We start from the raw sequence: 20,474 nt of genomic DNA, 5'->3' as shown, positions 1-20,474 counted from the left end.
CTTCTATTTCCCTGTAACTGAAATTCTGACCAGATGATTATTGCTTTTCAGAGCTCTCCATTAACATACACCATAAAGGCTGTAATCTATCTTAATTGATGTATTAGTATCATTGATCCATTTATATAGTAGTTAATGCATGACTGTAAGTAGAAGAGCACACTTTTAAATTAAGTGTATATTCCAGGCAATGCAGGGTTGACACCTGGCAATCAGAAACAAGATACATGGAATGATAAATTATTTCTTACATTTAGGTCCCAAATTTCCACCATGGAGGTGCATGGTTGGGTTCCTATATCATCCCATTTAAACACTATACAAAACTTGAACTATCTTAGTGTCATGTGTGCAGTTTGTATATTTGCAGTCCTGTTGAAAGTACAACAGGGCTTAGAGAACTGAATATAAGTTTTAATACTTCATTATCTTTTCCTTTCGACAGGTCCTTTTGCTTTCACCACTTCTGGCTAGCCCTCTGAACATGATAATTTTGCCAGCTCAAGTAACAAACAGTTCTTTCTAAGCACATGATCTTCTCAAAAGTGGGAAAGATTCTTATAATGTTTGCTATCCCTACATGTGGAAAATAAAAATAACTACTTCCTGATGTTTGGTCAACAGTAACTGAGAAACTTTTCAGAGGAACTGTAAAAATGCTTCTCTGGGTCCTCTAACATGCATTTTAAAATAGAAAAGATTAGTTAGTCATGGAAAGGAAGGCTTCCACCCCCACTCCAGTTCAGTGTAATGATGATAGATTCCTGTCTATGACTCTCATGTTTCAGGAGCAGAAGGATATCTTCTATCTCTCCACAAGTAGCCAAAAACCAGAATCAGGTTCAAGACAAGATCATTCTCTTATCTGAATCTTTGTCTCTACACGGACAGTAAGAGAATGGCAGCCTCATCCATCAAATAATGACACTGATAAATGAATGAAAATTGAGCCATCTGTTTATATTGTGATACTTATGCTCACATTTTTAAACTATATACAGCTGAGATATCACATAAAATCACTCGCACTCACAGAAGAACAGCAGAATTTGGTATGGATCAATACCATCTTGTTATACTGTCTGTCAGTTTCAGCCGCATTAGGACATTAAATCAAGTGATTCAGCCTGTAAAAACACATATGGCTTTCTGCTGACCAAATGCCCACGGGATGATATGCAAAGTGTCACAACTCTTCCTTCTCTCACTGTGGCCCTTCCAGTGCCCCAAACCTGCAAGACTGCCATTCAATTCCTAGTCATGAATGATAAAACTATGCCACATCTGGTACAATAGTGGCTACTTGTACATAGTATTGATTCATACTACTGCAATTCCCTAAGCTGATTACAAAACAAGTACACTATAATAATGTATCTTGTAAATTCAGCTATGTTTCACTGATCATCCTGAGTATGACAACATTCAATACATTAATGACTTACCTATCACATTTAAAATGTCAATACACCCAGCTCATTCATTTGGGTGGAGCAAATGTATAAGGAAAGAGAGTTACATAGTCCCTCCCCTTTCACTGTCTCTTTGTTCACACAATGTGAGTGGTGTGAAGACAGGTGAAGGTTCCTCCTGCATGCCAGAATACCAAGAAATCAAGGTTCTGGCTCACAAAGAGCCAGAACCTTGGATGGACAAATTAACCTCATTTGGACTTGTGAATCTCCCTTCTTCATTACAGGTGACTTTCATATAAAGCAAGTGATTATGGAGGAGCAGAATTACTTCATTTTCTTTGCATGTTTTGCTCACCTGGTTGATAAACAACCAAACAGGGCTTACATTTATTATGCTCAAGGCACAGAAATAAGCAGCTGTCATAGATTCGTGGAAGACCATTTGATTTGTATATACAAGATCCCAGCATCTTCAGATAGGAGCAGAAGAATGTGTCAGTGGATACTGCTGAAGTAAGTGCAAATACAACTGAAGAATAATTTGTCTGGTATAAAGAAGCTTCCAGTACTCCCAACACTTTATATTTACTAAACACTTTATATTTACTAAAGCAGTGTTCTCAACAATAGGTCCCTAGATGTTCTTAGACTACAATTCTCAGAATTCAAATGAGCAAAGGCCTCCCAGAGGGTGACATGGCTCCTATTGAGAATGGCTGGTGTAAACAAATAGAGAACTAGACAGACACACCTATTTGCTCAGACAGCATCAGACACTTCAACCTATACTACAACTTGCAACACTTAAGTAGATTTGACATTTGGACCCAGGTTAGATATTCAGCTTCTATAATCATGACTGCTGCTCTTTCTCCACCACTGTAATCTAATTTTGCTGCTTCCATGAACCGTATCTCTTACTGAAATGCTCACACCTGACACACAGATCGCCTTACCTGGGGAGCACAAACACAGCATATTGATACCTCTGTGCTGGCATTCTCAGGGACCAACATCCATACTTTGACAGTCAGTTCTAGCAGAGCCAGAGTTGTATGTTTTTACTTCTCTCACTGCAGCCCTCTTCACTGCCCTAAACCTGCACCAGTGGGTTTTCCAGACCATGGGGAAAGAGTGTCCGGGGACACAGTGGGTTGCAGGAGGGAGGGAGGGATTGCCCATTCCTAACTGTAGTAGTAACATGCATCTTCAAATGACATGGGAGGCATTTTAAGACCACAGAGCCATACACTTCACATACACACACACACACTTGAACACCAGTCTAAAGCTGAAAAAGATAAATGGAAAGTGATTGGTTTTTAATTAAACTTAGATGTTAAGTTCTGCATCCCCCATGCATTCTTCTTTCATAAGGCAGCTGAAGCAGCTATTATTGTTTTCAATTACAATGCTCTAATTCAATTCTTGTGCATAAATATTAAAACCGTAATGGAGAACGTGATTGCAAATGTTCACTTTTCATCTCCCATATACAGAAATGTGTAATGCTTTGGCATCACTTATTGACAATATTTTATATACTTATGCAAACTAGTGACCTCATTAGCATTTAGAGGCCACCTTGTATCAAACCACCACAGGGGCACATACTGGAGCAAAGTTTGTTAGATCAATTAAAGTTTAGTGAAGCTAAAATGAAACTCTGGACCATTTTCGGTTGCTTGAAAAGCTCACACTTCTGGCTCATTTCTGTGCAATAACAAAACACAGAAATGAACCGGTATAAATACTATAATTATGGCTACAATAGTAAGCTTCAGGTCAGCAGAGTCTTTTCTTCTCTTTCCTGCCATTTGATTTTGTGGGAAATCATAGTTCGCTAATAAAGTCAAACTAGTCAACATATTACTTCCGTTGCCTATCAATGGGAAAGAGAATTTGATTATGATTGCCAATACCATTTTGTAAGGTGAAAGTGAGACAGCTGGACTTATAGGGGCAAGTCATTCTGTTCTGCATGTAAACTGAGCAAACTGTCAGGGCAAGAAATGACTTTCTTTTTTCCTACACAGCCAATATGAAAGCATAGACTGCTATCTTCTTAACAGTGAATTTGCAGGCTAGTAACTTTTATGAGTGTATTTACAAGGTTAGATTACAAATAAACCTTCATAATTGTTTTTATAATAATTCTCACCCCCCGCCCCGTGTATTTTTGTATCCAATTGGAAACTATTATTTGCCATGAAACTGGAAGTCAGGAACAGAAGCATGGACAATTTGCAACCCAACCCTTATATTGTCCAACCATGGTTTGCCATTACATCCAGCTGGTGTAATGCCATTAACTGGTTAACCTCTAGAGATTAAAAAAGGGCTCACTTCCTCACCAGTACATCTTGAAAAAAAGATGAATGTTGGAAAGCGGCTTTAGATTTATATTTAACTCCAGATATAATTATTTTACCTGTATAATATACTGTAGATACAATACTATGTTGTAATTGACATATTGGTGGAATAGTTAGGGAAAAATTATTTTCTGCTACAAATGATTAAGAGATAAGAGATGTTCGTGGTTACTGCGTCTGAAGTTAAATGACAGCAGATTTTTCAATTACTTTTCTAGAATGTTACAATATTTTTTTAGCTATATCATAATCTCCAGTGTAAAATATGGACCGCCAGTCGTCTTGCAACCAAAGTTCAATGTGAAAAATAGGTCACAATACAAAGGGGGCACAACTACCCCAAAAATACTTTGTAAGAGTAACACTCAATTATGTTTCATATAAGAAAAAAATGTGCATTTATTCATCTATCAACTTATTTGCTCTAATAATATAAAATATATATTATTTAAACACACATCTTATGTGAGATTCTTTTGCTTCATATGAATTGTGATATTCCCAATGCCATCTGCAGAAATTAGAGGTTTATTTATGATTCTGCACCGTACAATACTGTACAATGCTGCAGACCTTCCATACCAATACTACACGTTTGTCTTAGGGAAATGTAGGATAATTAATTAGGAGTTCAACCCCAAGACTTCACGAAGCAATTCTCTGAACAAAATTAGATCATTACACTCTATATGGTGAGAAGTTTTAATTAATAGCTAGAATGCAAGTCATGAAAAAGAGGCCACAGAGTACAAAATTAACATTCACCAGACTTTTTTTCTGACACTATTTATTAAAACACAAACTGCCAGGGGCAACACAGGACATTTAGTAAGATTTTTAAACCTAAATGTTGTTGCTTCCCACCCTTCTGTAAGCCTTACAATTAAGTCTTTGGAATTCAAATACACAAGGTTGTAATCCTCACAGTTAATAAGAAGTCCTGAAGAATCCATTTTACATTACACCAGGGTCTAGTACTGTAAGACTATTGCTTTATAGCTAGGTACCTATGCACACAAAAATTAGTAGCCCGTCCACCTAAATTAGCCTCCTGTCACCTAGCCATGGAGGGATGGCATGCTCCATTATTCTTGTAGCATTCTGCAGTGTTTATACATTGAATACAGAGAAAAAAGCTTTCTACCTCTCAGAGCCCTTGTGGTTTCTGAGATGGGCAAAAGAGACAGAGCACTACATTCTCCTGCCAATTACCTGCTTGTATGCAATTTTTCCTCACTTATGACTAGCAGGCAAGAACTTAAATTGGAAGTTCACTCATTTTATTTTAAAATATTTATATCCAATCTTTCAACCTCTCATGATGCTCCCAAGGCAGCAGCTCACAAGAGATCCATTGAAGCTCTAAAAGACTGTGGCTAAAATACTTTATTTTGCTGTGTAATCTATATTTAAGGCATACAATCAAAACACAAAGCAAAATAAGAGCAAAATTAAACAAAGTGATGTAGTAGAAGCTAAAGTTCATGTTAAATAACGGTCAAAATACATGGTAGTGGTAGTGGAAGAGAGTAAATTTAGGTGTAAAGCACAGAGGCTCCTAACAGGGTGTCAAAATGTCTTGGAGCCTCAATTTCTATAAAACAAGAGAAACTGAGAAAATGCCCAGTCTCTTATCCTAGCCTTTGCTGGTATGGCCTGAGACAATCACTAACTATACTACACTAACTATATAGGTTTCCAGATTCAGCGTACTAGATTAGAGATCATTTTGTCCCCATGGGCAGCAAGGAACTATTATGGGAATTATCCAGGTCTCTTTTACTTAATGGCAGCAATTCCATTTCCAGGGACCCTGTTTTAGATCATGCATACATAATATACGCTTCAACTTACCACAAACTCAAATACCAGTGTCAGCGTCTCCTTTGTGTGGATGATATCATGAAGCAGCACAATATTGGCATGTTTTAGACCTTTCAAGAGAGAAGCTGAAAGACAAAAGTACCATTTATTTTAAAATGCCATGGATTAGCAAATTTATGCTGGAAGAGGTTTAAAGTATAGCAACGTTTTGCAGCTGTTCTGAAGGTTGGACTATCCCAGAATCTATGTTAACATTGTTTCACTTATTTATTATTTGCCTTTATATCTCATGTTCCAATGAGCTCAAGGCATTACGTATGGCTTTCTTCCTTCTAACTACATTGGGTAAGTCAGGCTCAGAGTTATTGCCTCAAAGCCATCCAATGAGTTGCATGGCTTACCTCCGAAAGAAATCTAGATTTCCCAAGACCCACTTTGAAACTTTAATCCCTATACTCTTCTTCCCACATAAAACCTCTACCTTCACTGCTCTCTTCTTCCCAAACACAACCTCCAACAGAGATAAAATTCAGTGCATTTCACCAACCCCTCAAACTAAGGCCAGTCACCAAGAGACTGCTAAATCAGAGTATATTCCATTTTTTCTAGATTTCTTCTTCTATATGAAGAAAGTGTTTCAAAGAATTACAAACATTTCTACTGTAACGCATTCAGGACTTATGAGATTCCCATTAACTTTACAGATGTGATGATGTTAGTTGGCAACACTGACATTTTAAAGTACAAATATATCGTTCTATATTTTAATCCTGAAGTATCCAAAGCAGTCAGTTCATATAAAAATTATAGGTCTGTTAATAATGGCAAACCCTTTTCTTATTGAACTTGGAAAATGTTGTGCCCATATTTGTATTCCCGTGTAATCTATATTTAATGCTCACAGTCTAATATATATTTAATGTGCATATTTAATATTCCTAAGATATGGCGTATTTAACCAATATGACATGACAATTCATGTGTTGCTACAGATGCCAAAATGTCAGTGGTAACTTGTCACATGATGCATACATCAGAAAAGGGTTAGCATCCACCAATATGGCAATATAAAGACAATAATTTGAAACTGTATTATCATAACCAAGTAATCACATTCTTAGGTGTTTTCCCCTTTCACTTGCTTTGTCTGTTTTCTTGATTCTAGTGGAGGTATTCATTTGAGACATCTCTGTAATGTTTTTCAGTTCTATCTTTCTAATAGTTTCCAAGACAAGACAGAAAAAGTAGTGCTTATATATGAAAGGAATGGAGTTGGTGAGAAGAGAAAAAGAAAGAAAAAGGACAATAATGACTTTGTGGTGCTTTCTTATCTTAGCTATGAAGGCAGTCCTACACCTGATTACCTGCATCTCACGATGGGGAAAATTTACCCCCACTCCTCCCCAAAGGACAGCTCTCACATCACCACCTTTAATTCCTTCTCAGCGTTGTTATAAACTGTTGAGCAGCTGGGAACTTGTTTATAATAATCATCTGAATGTAAGTATGTACACACAAGCTGAGCCAGGCTGGCTCCATCTTTGTTGTCCTTCTACAAGCAGGCAAAGACCTTTCTCTTCAGGTAAGCTTTCTCTGTTGGTGTGGTTTAAAGAATTGTTGTATTTTACTGCTTTGGGTATATTTTTGAATGTGTGTGTTTGTGTTGTTCTTTGCACACACATTCACACAAAGCTAAACAGAACATATGTAACCCACAAGAAAACTGCAGGGCTTTGTAGTATTTATGAGTTTTCCATTCTTCACTGTTGAAGTAACAGCTCAGCCCATAACTCCTCTTGGTGATCATTACTTTCTCTCCAAAACCTCTAATGGGTCATTAAAGCTTAAATAGCACATTGACCTCACCACACTCCAAGGACTGTCTGCTTGCTCTCTCTATCTCCTTCTTTTATTATCAGTCATCAACACCATAGCCATCTAGAATCTCCCTCTTTTCCCAAGCCTCTCCTGCTACACCGTAGGCAGAGTTGGAACTAGCCCCCAAATCTTCTCAACCTGAACAAACAGTGAAACATTTGAATATAAAATTTACGACTATAAAAAGAAACACAAAATAAAAATGCAAGTTTAATATTTATACAGTACAGTACTTCAGGCCGCTCAAGACATTTCACAGTATATATTATACATTACAGACAATTTTTGTTTCTTACAGCCGGACTGTAAGGAAAGTCAGTATTTGTTGTAACCATATTGCAAAAGATGGGAGGAGCTATTCAAACAAAAGGGATAATCTCAGACTTGCCTAAGGCCACACTAAGTGCTAAGACATTTCACTTGAATACCTCCCAGTTCTTAGCCATGGTACTAGATGTCATTGTGATGATTACACAAACTAATTTTTACATCACACAATTTCAACATCAGTTCTACCCCATTCTTTCAAACCTGAATTTATTCTGATCTTACCAAAATAAACATCAGTGGTCCACTAATAGTTTGCCCTCCTGTGGCTTTAGCTTTAACTTCTGACTTGGAGGAGTAGAAGTCTAACTGTGTTGATCTTTTTTGGAAATGCATGAATGCAATTCTCAAAAGACCCAGAAAACAGCACAGCTGTTTAGAATAGTAAGAAGTCTGTTTTATCAAGGATTATCAAAAACTGAGAATGAGGTCCTGCCAACCCACCAAGATGATTTTGCTACATACTGTTGTTCAAATATGTTTACATGAATGCACTGCAATTTAGATGTCACAGCAACAGCAGACCATACAGGTGTGCCTTTAGCATTGCAGTTGTGATGGGTATGTTCCAATTTATTTAACATGTCAATGAAGATAAGGCCCTTGATTGGGGTGAAACCAGCCCAGTAAATGACAGATCCTGGCCTGGGAGACTAAAAAGAGCAGAAAAACTCAGTAAATTTGTAAAGGAGACTGTTTGCCTCCTTGGAGAAAGAAACAGTTTATTCCACCATTAAGACAGCTATAGCGGTGCCTAAACTTACAAAATTAATTGGTTCAGGAAGATGAGTATAAGTCAAAATGGTCGTAAGTTGAAGAACCATTTCCCATTGGACTGCATTGAAATGCAATTTATCCGTTCTGGCTGAAGAAAAAAATCACCAAAACAACAACAACAACAACACCCCACTGCAAGACCGGTTGGAAATCCCTTCCGCCCAAAGGGGAGGGGAGAAGCAATCAACCGTGCAAGAGCTATTGCGAATGCAAACAAGAGAAAGCAAAAAGCAATCAAGCATATTGTGCAAAATCAGAAATGGGGGGGGGGACTAAAAAGCAAACAAACCCCCTAAGACCCATCGGAAATGGGGGGGATCCAAAAAGCAAGGAAACCCCCCCAAGACCCATCAGAAACAGGGGAAAAAATTTAAAAAGCAAACAAACCCCCGAAGACCCATTAGAAATGGGGGAGAATCAAAAAACAAACAAACCTAAGACCCATCACAGCACAGAAACATAATCCCCCAGCTCAAAATCATGTTGCAAAAATACCTGGAAAAGTTTTTTAAAAGCAGTAAACAGCACCTTACCTTACAAGACAGCCCGAAGCCTCCCTGCAAACACACACACACTCAGAAGCAGGAGGCGGCAGTCCCAAGCCTCCAAAGCCTCCGATGATCTGTAACTGCTGGGGTGAAAGAGCTACAAAGAAGCAGCCTCGTCACCACCTACAGTTAGAAATTTGAATTTCCTTCCCTTTCCCCCGCCTTTTTCTGTTCGTAAGTGGAAGCTCCGGTCACAAGTAGAAGCAAATTTTGCAGCTGGTCGTAACTCGAAATGCTTGTAAGTAGGGGCATTCGTAAGTCAAGGCACCACTGTATTATGAGCTCTCAGTTGAAAAAGCAGTCCCTGGACTGCATCAGTCTCACATTTGCCACTCTTGAATATAGTTTTATTTTGAGCATATAACAGCATTTCAGTTAGGCTGGATAGCTCAGGGGCTTAGGTCTCTGGCTGCGGAGCCAAAGTTGAGGGGCTGGACTTGATGATAAATAGGGACCCTTCCAGCTCTGCAGTTCAAAGGTGGTGGTGGTGGCTATGGCTGTGATTGTTTAGACCCTTCTCAGTCTTGACTAGAAGCTTCATTTAGGCACTGCTTTGGCTGTCTCGCTAAATAACATTTGCTAGCAACTGGATTGGGAGTGGGGAGGGCATCCCTGTGAGTTCTTCTGGATCTCTCAGAACTGTAAGACACATGATATCTTTGTGGATTATGTAGTGAGTATCAACAGGAATCACTATTCTGCAGCAGCTATGATTCTCCTTTAAGGTTAGGATGTAGAAACTCTTATTTTATTTATTTATTTATTGGCCACTGGCTTATAGCACCTTCTCTACATTTAACTGCTGGCCATGGTAGCTAAGGATGATAATGGATGTAACCCAAAACACTTAGAGAGAGCACCAGTTATAGCACATCTATCTTGTGGTTTCTTGCAGAGCTTCTTCTTACTCTCAACATTACTTAACAGGTAGGGTATGTTATTTGGGGATGTAGTACAAATTGATACCAATACACAGATAACATGCACCTCTTCTCCTCTTCCAGTATCAACCATGTTATTTTTCTTCTGAATCTGTGTTTAAAGGCAGTAATAAGCTAGGTAAAAACTATTGCCTCGAACTTGTTCTGGCAGAATACTCCCATTCCTCACCACTGAGCAAGCAGTTGTATTTTTTTAGATGCTGCTGTAAAAAGCTATCCTAGGCCAAACTCCCAAGAAGATCTCTGCTCCAAAGCTGCTTCTGATGATTAGGAATGTCACTGCAAAGATATTGGTGAATATCTTCCCATGACATCTTGTTACAGGAAAGCCACCACAGCTGTGCTGGTTATCAGTCTGTTTGTGGGCACAATCCAAAGTATCAGTAATTTCTTCGGTAATCACCTCCTTCCATATCATTCTTCACACCCCGTAAGATCATAGGAAGTCATCCATCTCATCTAGGATGGAAAGACGTTTGATGCTGAAGACATCAAATGAGCTGCTTTTTAGCAGACCTGTGTATCAGCTTTGGCAGCTGTTGCTAGTAACAACTAGAAATAAATCTTTTGCCTCACCTTGAATGTTTAGAAAATCAAGAGAGAAACAAACTAGAAGCAGTAGAGAAACCACATTAATAAGCAGAGCAAACCTATGTTAGAGAATACTCTCACACAGATAAATTATTTTTCACAAAGTTCAACAAGGCACACCTAGCATTTTATTAGCATACTTGTTATATAATGCTAATTTGACATGTCTTTTTTGTCCTTACAGCAAATGTAAAGATAAACAGATGGCTCAATTTTAATTTAAATCCCCAAAGAGTTTTGAGCAAGCATCCTAGCATATGATGCAAGCATCTAAAATTAGGACAAATGCCCTTATTGTTTGTCTGGAAACAAGCTGCATGTTTGTTAACTATGAGACGTTCTTGCATGTTCCAATGTTATACTATTTCAACAACTAGAAACTGGCTAAAGGATATGAATGAATAAAGCAGATATAACAAAAGGAAGAAGCTCAGATTCTAAGTATTGAGCATACTAATTACAGAGGATTCACACCTCATATAAACATACATACACATGTGGTGGTAACAATTGCTATGAGACAATCCTGTCAACTATGCTTACATAACTGTTGCCCTTTCCCATTGAAGCCATAAAATAATGATCACCAATATCCAATTCAAAAGGATAATTTATTCTTTCAAACAAAAGCAGCTGTGAGGCCCTTTACCCTGTTTTTTAATGGAATGAAGAAATCTTGACAATATGCCTTACTTGATGCATCAATGAAATCTAGACAGTATTTTAAAATACGAAACTGCCATGTAAGCTTTTCAGCCATACAAATATTGCAGGACATGTCAATGGTAATTTACATATAAAGAAGATTATTTATATCAAACCAAGACAAAAGAAGAAGAAAGATATCTGGCAGGATTTATAGCATAATAAGAGGCATTTCTTATTGGCTTATGTTTTCAAGTAAATGGATCTCATCCTTGCACATCAGTATAAGAATTCAGGAAGAATTCCCACAGGATACAAGGATTTAGCAGCCTTAAGCCCACTCTATTCTTCCTGCATACTCAGCATTTCCTGATTTTATCTGATCTAATCTAGCTTTGAGTTCTTTTAACCTAACACAGCACTTAATATTGAAGAGTATCTTACATGGCAAATCAGTATAACATAAAGGTGATATTTATCAACATTTTATATATATGTATTTCCCCCCATTAACTGGATGCTAAAGAAAATGTTCAAAATCAGAACATTTTTCACTGCTGTAATTTTGCAGTTACTGAATGCTGTTGAAATTATGGTGATTCTCCAGCTACCCTAGCAGAACTAGCAGAGAATGCACTCGACACTCTTAGCAAGAAATAAAAAATAAAATTATAGAAGAGGGACAGATCCATAATCAAGAATGTGCTGAAAGAGCAACAAACCAAATGCATGTGTGATTAAAGTTATCTATGAGAGCCATTTACTAAATAATAGGTTAGAATAATACCTTACACTTTCCTTATATCCACAAGGAAAAATTAGCAAGTCTATCCAGGGGGTAGGGAGAGGGAATGTGACTTTGTTGGCTTTGGTTGGTCCTGGAACGTACCGTTCTTCAGGTTCTGGTTGTTCCTTGAAAGATTCCTGATGGATGTACCTGCCATGCAATATAAACTCTACACCTATGTTACTTAACATCCAGACAGAATTGCATGGAAAGACTACTCAGGAATATGAAGCAAGACATTGTCTATGTGCAGATGACACATAGTTTTATTTCTTCTTTATATCAAATGGCTTTATGTCTTCTTGGTATCACAAAGTTTTATTTCTCCTTTGTATCTCTTTTGTATCAGAATTTTCAAATACTTGAAAAGTAGTCATACAGAAGAGGGGCAAGATCTGTTCCAGAACATCCCAGAGTGCAGGACACGTAACAACGGGCTCAAGTTACAGGAAGCCAAATTTAGGCTCAATATATGGAAAAACTTCTTAACTGTTAGAGCAGTACAACAATGGAACTAATTATCTCAGGAAAGTGGTGAGCGCTCCAATGCTGTAGGTATACAAGAGAAAACTGGACAATCATTTCTCAGATCTGCTTTGATCTGGATTCCTGCATTGAGCAGTGAGTTAGGCTCAATCGCCTTATAGGCCCCTTTCAACTCAATTATTCTATGATTTTGTAACAAGAAAGCTGCTGAGGATGTGAACTTGTGCCTGGAGGCAGTTATGATCAGATGGGGCCTAATAAACTGACCTTTAATACAAACAAAACAGAGGCTCTCCTGATCAGAAGATCAACACAATGGTCAAAACAATGCTAGTTGTCAATACATTTGATGTTGTGCATTAATACTTTTTCATCTGTGGATTTGAACATGGTTGCTTAATAATATGGCTTTCCCTTTCACTAGGTCAAAAGGACAGCGTTGCTCTTATACTGCAATAACTTAAGATTTGTCATTGCCTTGAAAGGTCACTTGGGAGAAAAAGTAGCAGGACTTAGAAAAGCTTCTTATGCATCACGAGGAAGGCAGAGAGCATGGGGAACTTAACCAGCATTGATTACATTGGGGTCAAAGTGCAACTCTTTATGGATTGTTCCATTTCAGTTAAATTGGTTTAACAAAAAAATAAAATAAATAAAAGCAATTTGTTCACAACAGTAGAAGACAAAAAAAAAAACAATTTGTTGAGAACTAGGAGACAATAAATGGGATGGTTTATATTTTGTTGCTTCCATGTTTGCTACTAGCTAGCAATGCTTTTAATTAACATTTTTAATATAGTGGTATTCATTTTTCTTTAATATTTGTAATTTTTGCTGTTTTTAGCTTTTAATATGAGGTAAGAGACCTTAAGTTCTTTTTTAGGAGAAAGGTGGGGAAAAATATATTAAATAAATAAATAGGAAATTAAGAGTATTTTAAAAAGCTGGCCAGGAGCAGAAAAGGTATTTTGAGGCCGTAATTATACATGGACTGCACTTATCTTTCAAATTCTAGTCTTTTCCAACTACATATAAAGTGGGAAGAGTACATTTAAGAGCTCAGTGATTGATACTGGACCCCTCCACAGGTTTACTCCCTGGAGTCCATCACCTATCTACATTTTCACCTAGTTCGGCTCTAATGCCAGGAGTCAATATAGCTTGGAGAGGGCACTGCAAAATTCTGTCTTGCTTTCCTGCTAACAATCATTCTTTACAAACAGCTCAAAAGAATAAAATAACAGCCACAGAATTATTGAAGCTAGCTTAATTCATTAAGGGAAGGAGACTACTCATTTTTTTCAAAGTGCAGGAAACTCTTTCAAAGAATGCATTAAACTGGTACCCGGCTGCTAAGATAGTTCCATCTGTTTGAAGTGGAGCGGCATTCCAAGGTCTGGGAGGCAATACAGAAGAGAACCTGACTGCCATGGTCAGTTACCTCGCCTCTCAATTTGGAGGCCACACCAATCAGGGTTTCAAAAGAAGAAGCATAACACACAAGAGTTTTACGGAAGTTGACTGTCTCTAAGATAGTCTGCCTATGAAGCTATGGGTTTGGGTCCTGCCATAGACAATACCCTTTCCATCTGCTTTACATAGAGCTGAGGCAGACCACCATCAGCTGTAAGTCTAGCTCAGTCCAATGATTTGTAATCCTCATGTAAATAGCAATTACTAATGGGTTTGCCACAAATCTTCTATTAGAGTAATGGTTCCCAATCTTGGATACCCAGATGTTCTTGGGCAAAAAAAAACACAAAAAAACCCCACAGACTTTCACCACTAGCTGTGCTGGCCAGGATTTCTGGGACTTGCAGTCGAAGAACATTGGGTGACCCAAGGTTGGGAACCAATGCACTAAAGAAAAACTTAGTGACAACATGAATTTATTTGTGTAACACAAAACATGGTCCGGTAGCACAGCTGAACCACGATAGGCACTGTACTAGTTAATCAATTAGTTATGTGCTGTCAAGTTGAAACAGACTTATATCAACCTTAATAGGGCTTTCAAGGTAAGTGAGATATTTAAGAAATGGTTTTACCAGTTCCACTTCCTCAGTGATTTCAATGGCTGGGTGGGGATTCAGATCCAGGCTTCCTGAGCCCCTGGTCCATCACTGTATCCACTACACTGCACACTAGGTACTGAACATGGATATACATAAAATATCCAGTACCTCATGACAAATCCCTGTACTATGCATCACTCTGAATAAAAAAAGGTTTACAATGGAAAATGTCATAGTTATTGATTTTTATTACGGCTAACAATGATATCTAAGGCCAATATTTAATTTTATTGTAATTGATTTCTTATGTATTATAAGTTGCTATAAAAGTTTTACCAAAATATACTGCCATAATACATGTTTCTTTTATTAAACTAAATTATGACAGTGGTAGAATTACACAGAAGATTTCTTCAAGCAGAACAGAAAAATGGCTTGTTCCTGAACATAAAGCAAGTAAGCAATCTCTTTTAAACCTGCTGAGATCAAGTTTTGGAACCAAAATATAGGAGACTGACCAAGCAGCTAACCATTAACAGTAATGAAAGAGCAGAGTCATGTTAATATGTCTGGACTTCTTAACATATTTCAGTGTCAATCATCACAATATCCTTTGATTAATGATAGATTGCAACCAAGTTAAAACTTACACTGGATTTGGGTACCACTTGGTAGCAAGCAGTTCACAGAATAGCCTCAATGTGAACTCCCCCTGTCATTTTTTACACCTCCACAATTGCACACCTACTGTCATGTATACCTGGTGCAAGTTATGTAAAGGAAAAACTGGTTTGCTTTATTTCATGTTAACTCCCCCACCATAGCAGCAACATAAAGAGAACATAACCATATAATTTAAGAAACTTAAGGTTCTTCAGCCTCAACAAGAAGCTGGAAATAAAGAAGCAACTGTACCTTCTCTGATGGCTGTAAAGGGAGTTCCTTCCTCCTCTTGAAGTCTTATCACCTTCAGTGCTACAAGTTTTCCGTTCACTCTGGAGTAAAAACAATGACACACCACATACACAAATGTAGAGTTCACACAGCATTTCAACAATGGCCTATTCTTTCTGCAAAGTTACTCTAATACATAATAGAAAACATTTTGATTTAAGCACTTCCTATTTTCAATAAACATGCCCTTCAAACTGTTGAATAAGGAAGCAGGATCCAATAGACCAATCTGCCATCGGAACTACTTTGAACCTTGAGATTCTGCACCAGAGGCCTAAAACCATCCAATAGTTGGCAGGGCAGCAAAGAATGTGGGTAGAACTGCATCGGCACAATGCTGGATTTAGCCTGATTTTCTAGCAATGGGATTGCAGGTCACAGTGTGTTCATGAGCAACTTTAAAATTACATCCCATGCACCTATTTTATAGTATTTCTTTTGCTGTTAACTAGAGATCAGTCTCCCTCTCATAATTGGAAAGGCCTAAGATCAGTTCATATGTCTCATGTGTATTCTGCTACATTTTATGTACTGCTTCTCTTCCAAAGAAAAAAAGATTTGTGCTCAGTGGATTTATGTACAGTCATTACCTTTTACAGTTAATTCTGTAATTACACAGTATTAACTGGAAAAGAAGGCAAGACAAATTTGTGATCATAACATACTAGGAATTCTAAATAATTTTAGGTTGCTTCCCCAACCTATGAAGCAGCTGAATTTCATGATTCTCCATATTATTTCTTTAAAAAATCATTTTTCTCTAATTCAGGAGAGTCATGGTTCAAATGACTACATAACATTCGAGGAATAAACATTTATTATACTATGACCTTCTATTTAGAAAATAAAAGTTTGCCTAATTGTTACTTTATTACAGAAGAATTTTTAAAAGACTTTATTTTTTTTTAAAAAAAGAAGTAGTGTCTGTTTGATTAGGTTTTCAGACAGAAGAAACAACCTGGTTCAGCTAAATGCAATATTTGTACGCAGTTTTGCTTTTCCAGCTGTTTCCACTGATGCAATTCTAAATCCTTTCATGCCTTGTGAAATGAACAGATGTGGCTATCACAATATTCCCTTACAGCCAACAGAGAAAAATTTGATATGCTGAAAATTAGCTACATGGCCTATTAAATCTCCCTATGCATCTATCCTGATTACAGGCTTTTTTTTTTTCAGTACCACCCAGATAAGTTTATTTGATCTCGGTCTCCTAAGTCATAAGTTACTAAATGACAAGAAAGAAAGAAAAAAGAAAATCCATGACCAATAATAGCATATAAAGAATGTGGGAAGAATAAAAACTGTCGTTACCTGTCTTAATTCTCTTAATATAGTTCACACAAACTAAATATGAATAGTCGAATGGCTACTTTTTTGGAAATCTTTTGCCTCTCTATTACTACAACTATTTCCCTACCCTGCTTGTTGTTAAAGATGAGGATCGCTCTTCTCTCCACATTTCTGTCACAAGATTCTGGCTCTCTTGTAATTCAGGCCATTCAATGCCCCTACATAAACAACTCATATTGACTTTCTGTCTAGTTCAGCACTAATTCTACATTTTTACCATCTGCCTACAGCTTGGAGAAGCAGACACATCAGCTGGAGAATTCTGAAAATTATAGCGGAAAAAAAAGGAATGTTTCAACATCTGCACCTTACCTTCTTCATCTATTTGCCCTTGTATCATCATATTTTCCTGTCTACTACTTTCATTAGCATCTGCCCCTTTTCTGTTCCTATAAACAAATGCTCCTTTCCTCTCTAGCTTCTCTAGAAGCCTGAAATTACATTCCAGAGACACCACTTCCACTACCTCTGAAACCACTCTTAAAGCGACTCTTGGTATAACCTCCCTGTTCTTATTTCTTAGCAAGACTGAACCCAAATGGTTCAACAGAAAATAATGCACAGCCTTCCCTAATGGCATTTATTCTCACCTTCCCTCCCTATCTTGTTTTTCCTCCATGCCCAATTTTGGACTGCACACTCTTGAAGACAAGTAGTTGGTCCTGTAACTCAATACTTTACTTCAGGTGATCAATACAATTCTTAAACTACAAGCAAAGGAGGTACAAAACCCCCATCGCCTTCCCAGCTCTCATGTATGGAGAGCTAAATCTGAAAAGGAAAAGACTTTCTGTATGGTGCATACCCACACAGGTAGGAATCCTGACTTTTCAAGTACAGTGGTGCCCCGCATGACGACGATAATCTGTTCCATTAAAATCGCTGTACAGTGAAATCATTGTCATGTGAAAAAAATCCCATTGGAATGCATTGAAAACCAGTTAATGCATTCCAATGGGGAAAATTCCTGATTGTCCTGCGAAGATCCTCCATAGGGCGGCCATTTTGTGATCGCTGTCTTGTGAAAATCGGTCTGGAAAACAGTGGGGAGCCATTTTGCAAACCACTGATCAGCTGTTTTAAATCATCATCTTGCAAACAATCGGTTCGCGAAGCACGGACCTAATCTTCGTTAAACGAAAATCCCCTATAGGAAACATCATTCTGCGATTGTTATAGCAATCACAAAGAAAGTCATCATCAAGTGATTTTGTCATCATGCGGGGTAAGCGTCTAGCGGGGTACCACTGTATTAAAATCAAAAGAGGAGCTTCCACAGGTACAGAACCCATTCCTCTTCAAATTTAGCTCTTCACGTGCAAAAGGTGAAGGGTGTAGTCCACTCCTGCAGAGAGTTCTACTGAATGTCTGAATAAGGCTGCAAAGCTATGATTATTCATAGCTACTACTCCACACACACACTCTCTCTCTCAAGTTGTCTCCCTTCTATTTATTCGGAAGATAAATATTTATTCTATATTTTAGAAACTGGGAGGCTTGGCACTGAAGAGATGTGCATATACAGGAGTAACTCTCTTCAAATTTCCTAAGATTTGGAGGAATTATTTTGTAAAGTTATCATGTGGAATTACAAGATGGCTACCCTAATTCAAAAGATGGCTAAAAACACTCACCTGAGGCATTTTTCAGTTGGCTTGTATCATGGGCTACTTTCACAAAAAGTAGACTTGTCTGAGGGCTGCTATTCTCAACTTAAATTTCAGACTGGAAGGAGGTTTAATTTACCCTGGGAGCCAACATTCAATTTACTCAAAGTGCCAATTTTCACTAATTTAAAGTAGCTATGGAAGACAAAATAATCATTTCTCTTATGAATTTGTACCTTGTTGCAGTGTGATACCTGGTTAAAACAAAATTAGACCTCATAATTAAATGAGGGGAAAAGATGCTAAAATAGAAGACAACAGACTATCTCTACACCAATGTCAAAATGTCAAAGAGGAAAAGCTTTGTTATCTTTTTAATTATAAAAGGACACAGAAGCTTCCTTGCATCATATGTTTGGACTTGTGGTATGGTTAATACTTTAACTGGATCACTTTACTGGACTACACAAGTCAGAATCTTATTTCTACTCATGAATCACACTTTTTCCATCTGAAATCAAGCTTTTCAACAACACGAACGCTCTGCTTGGCTTATACACTATAACATAATACAAAATAATAGATAGGTAAGAGGGAGATATTTGTAGAATTTTGTTTTATTTGCCTGTAGAAAGTATACAAAATGGTAAGCTAAATATCAGTGGCATATTTTATATTCGGAGAAAACACAACACTCTTCCTATCATGTGCTAACTTCAAAAGCCACCAAATTTAATTGAAGGAGACTGATATCTCAAATTACAGAGTATGGACCTTGGATTGACTTAGTATCAATGAATGGATTCCTTTTGAAAAATTATGCTAAGTATCACTGATTTCATATTTAAGGCAGTTTAGTTGAACCTTTTTAACATGGTGATTTACTTGCACTGGACATCGTGTCAATTTAGGAATAAGTTATGAAATTGTCGTCCAGCATTTCAATACTTTCATTAAATATGTTACTATTACACTAATATACTTACTTGCTTTTGCCTTTGTATACTGTGGCATATGAACCTTCACCTAGTTTTTCCAGTTTTTCATAAGAGTCTGCTTTCCCAAACTTGGGACTTGTTGGCTAAAAAGAAGGGAAAAAAGGACATGTTCTTTTACTATTCATGTACTGACATTAACAGCATTCATTCAAGCATGAAGACCAAATGTTATTACCAAAACTAATGAGATTATACTTCAGATATTTAATGCTTAATATTGTCGTCTACCAAGGGCAATGGTTAATGATGTCTGCCTAAACATCACTCAGCATTCCAGATGGTCACTGCCTATTTCAACAGTATTCCTATAACACTGGAAACATCAGAAAGGTTTACGTTGCAGAAGAATGTAATCTGAATTTGCTGCAGAGTTTATGTGCAGATGTGAATACTTAACAGCTGCATTAAAAAACATATTTAGCAGACACAAAACTGAGCATGCTCAATATGTTAGACAATGCACTCAAATATGCTTACAAAAACAGTTAACTTGTTCTCAGAGAAGGAAGAATAAATTTACTTTTTAAAGTCAAGAAAACAACGCTAAATTTTTATTTTAAAGTTTTAAACATAATACTCCCCCAAGCATTACAAGCACTTTCTAAATAACTTTTGGTTTATTTTTATATATATATTTTAATTAATCTATGCTGTACTAATTAAGTAAGAATGTAGATACCCCCCCAACAGATCATACAACATTCTCCTCTAACTAGTGACCTACTTTCTTGCTTGTTTTTCATCAAGATGAAAAGATTATGAAATACAGAGATCTAACACAACTTACTTCACCAAATTGTGACTCTTTCCTCATTCTGCATTAAGCACCTGGTTCAATAGAGGAGCAAAAATATGACCACAACCTGTGGTTCCCTGAAACTTGCTGTAAAATGTTTAATGTGGCTCTGCATGTATGTATGCAATATTTTGATTAATTAAAATAAATGTATCTG

The 20,474-nt window shown here is 37.3% G+C and overlaps 1 protein-coding gene across 5 annotated transcripts in view; it reads right to left on the bottom strand.

The window, feature by feature from the left end:
* The window catches only part of CDK14 (cyclin dependent kinase 14), a 302,744-nt gene that overhangs the window by 158,049 nt on the left and 124,221 nt on the right, over positions 1 to 20,474 (bottom strand). For all 5 annotated transcript variants that reach the window (XM_073003160.2, XM_073003159.2, XM_073003158.2 and 2 more), the window contains 3 exons: positions 19,510 to 19,604; positions 15,525 to 15,604; positions 5,645 to 5,739 (listed from right to left, as the gene is read on the bottom strand). In XM_073003160.2, the coding sequence (XP_072859261.1) occupies positions 5,645 to 5,739; positions 15,525 to 15,604; positions 19,510 to 19,604 (270 nt within the window). The remainder of the gene's footprint in view (positions 1 to 5,644; positions 5,740 to 15,524; positions 15,605 to 19,509; positions 19,605 to 20,474) is intronic.

This window comes from Pogona vitticeps, chromosome 6 (assembly GCF_051106095.1).
Source record: "Pogona vitticeps strain Pit_001003342236 chromosome 6, PviZW2.1, whole genome shotgun sequence".
NCBI lineage: Eukaryota > Metazoa > Chordata > Lepidosauria > Squamata > Agamidae > Pogona > Pogona vitticeps.
Note: the sequence above shows the minus strand (reverse complement) of the source record. Positions and strands in the feature narration are given on the sequence as shown.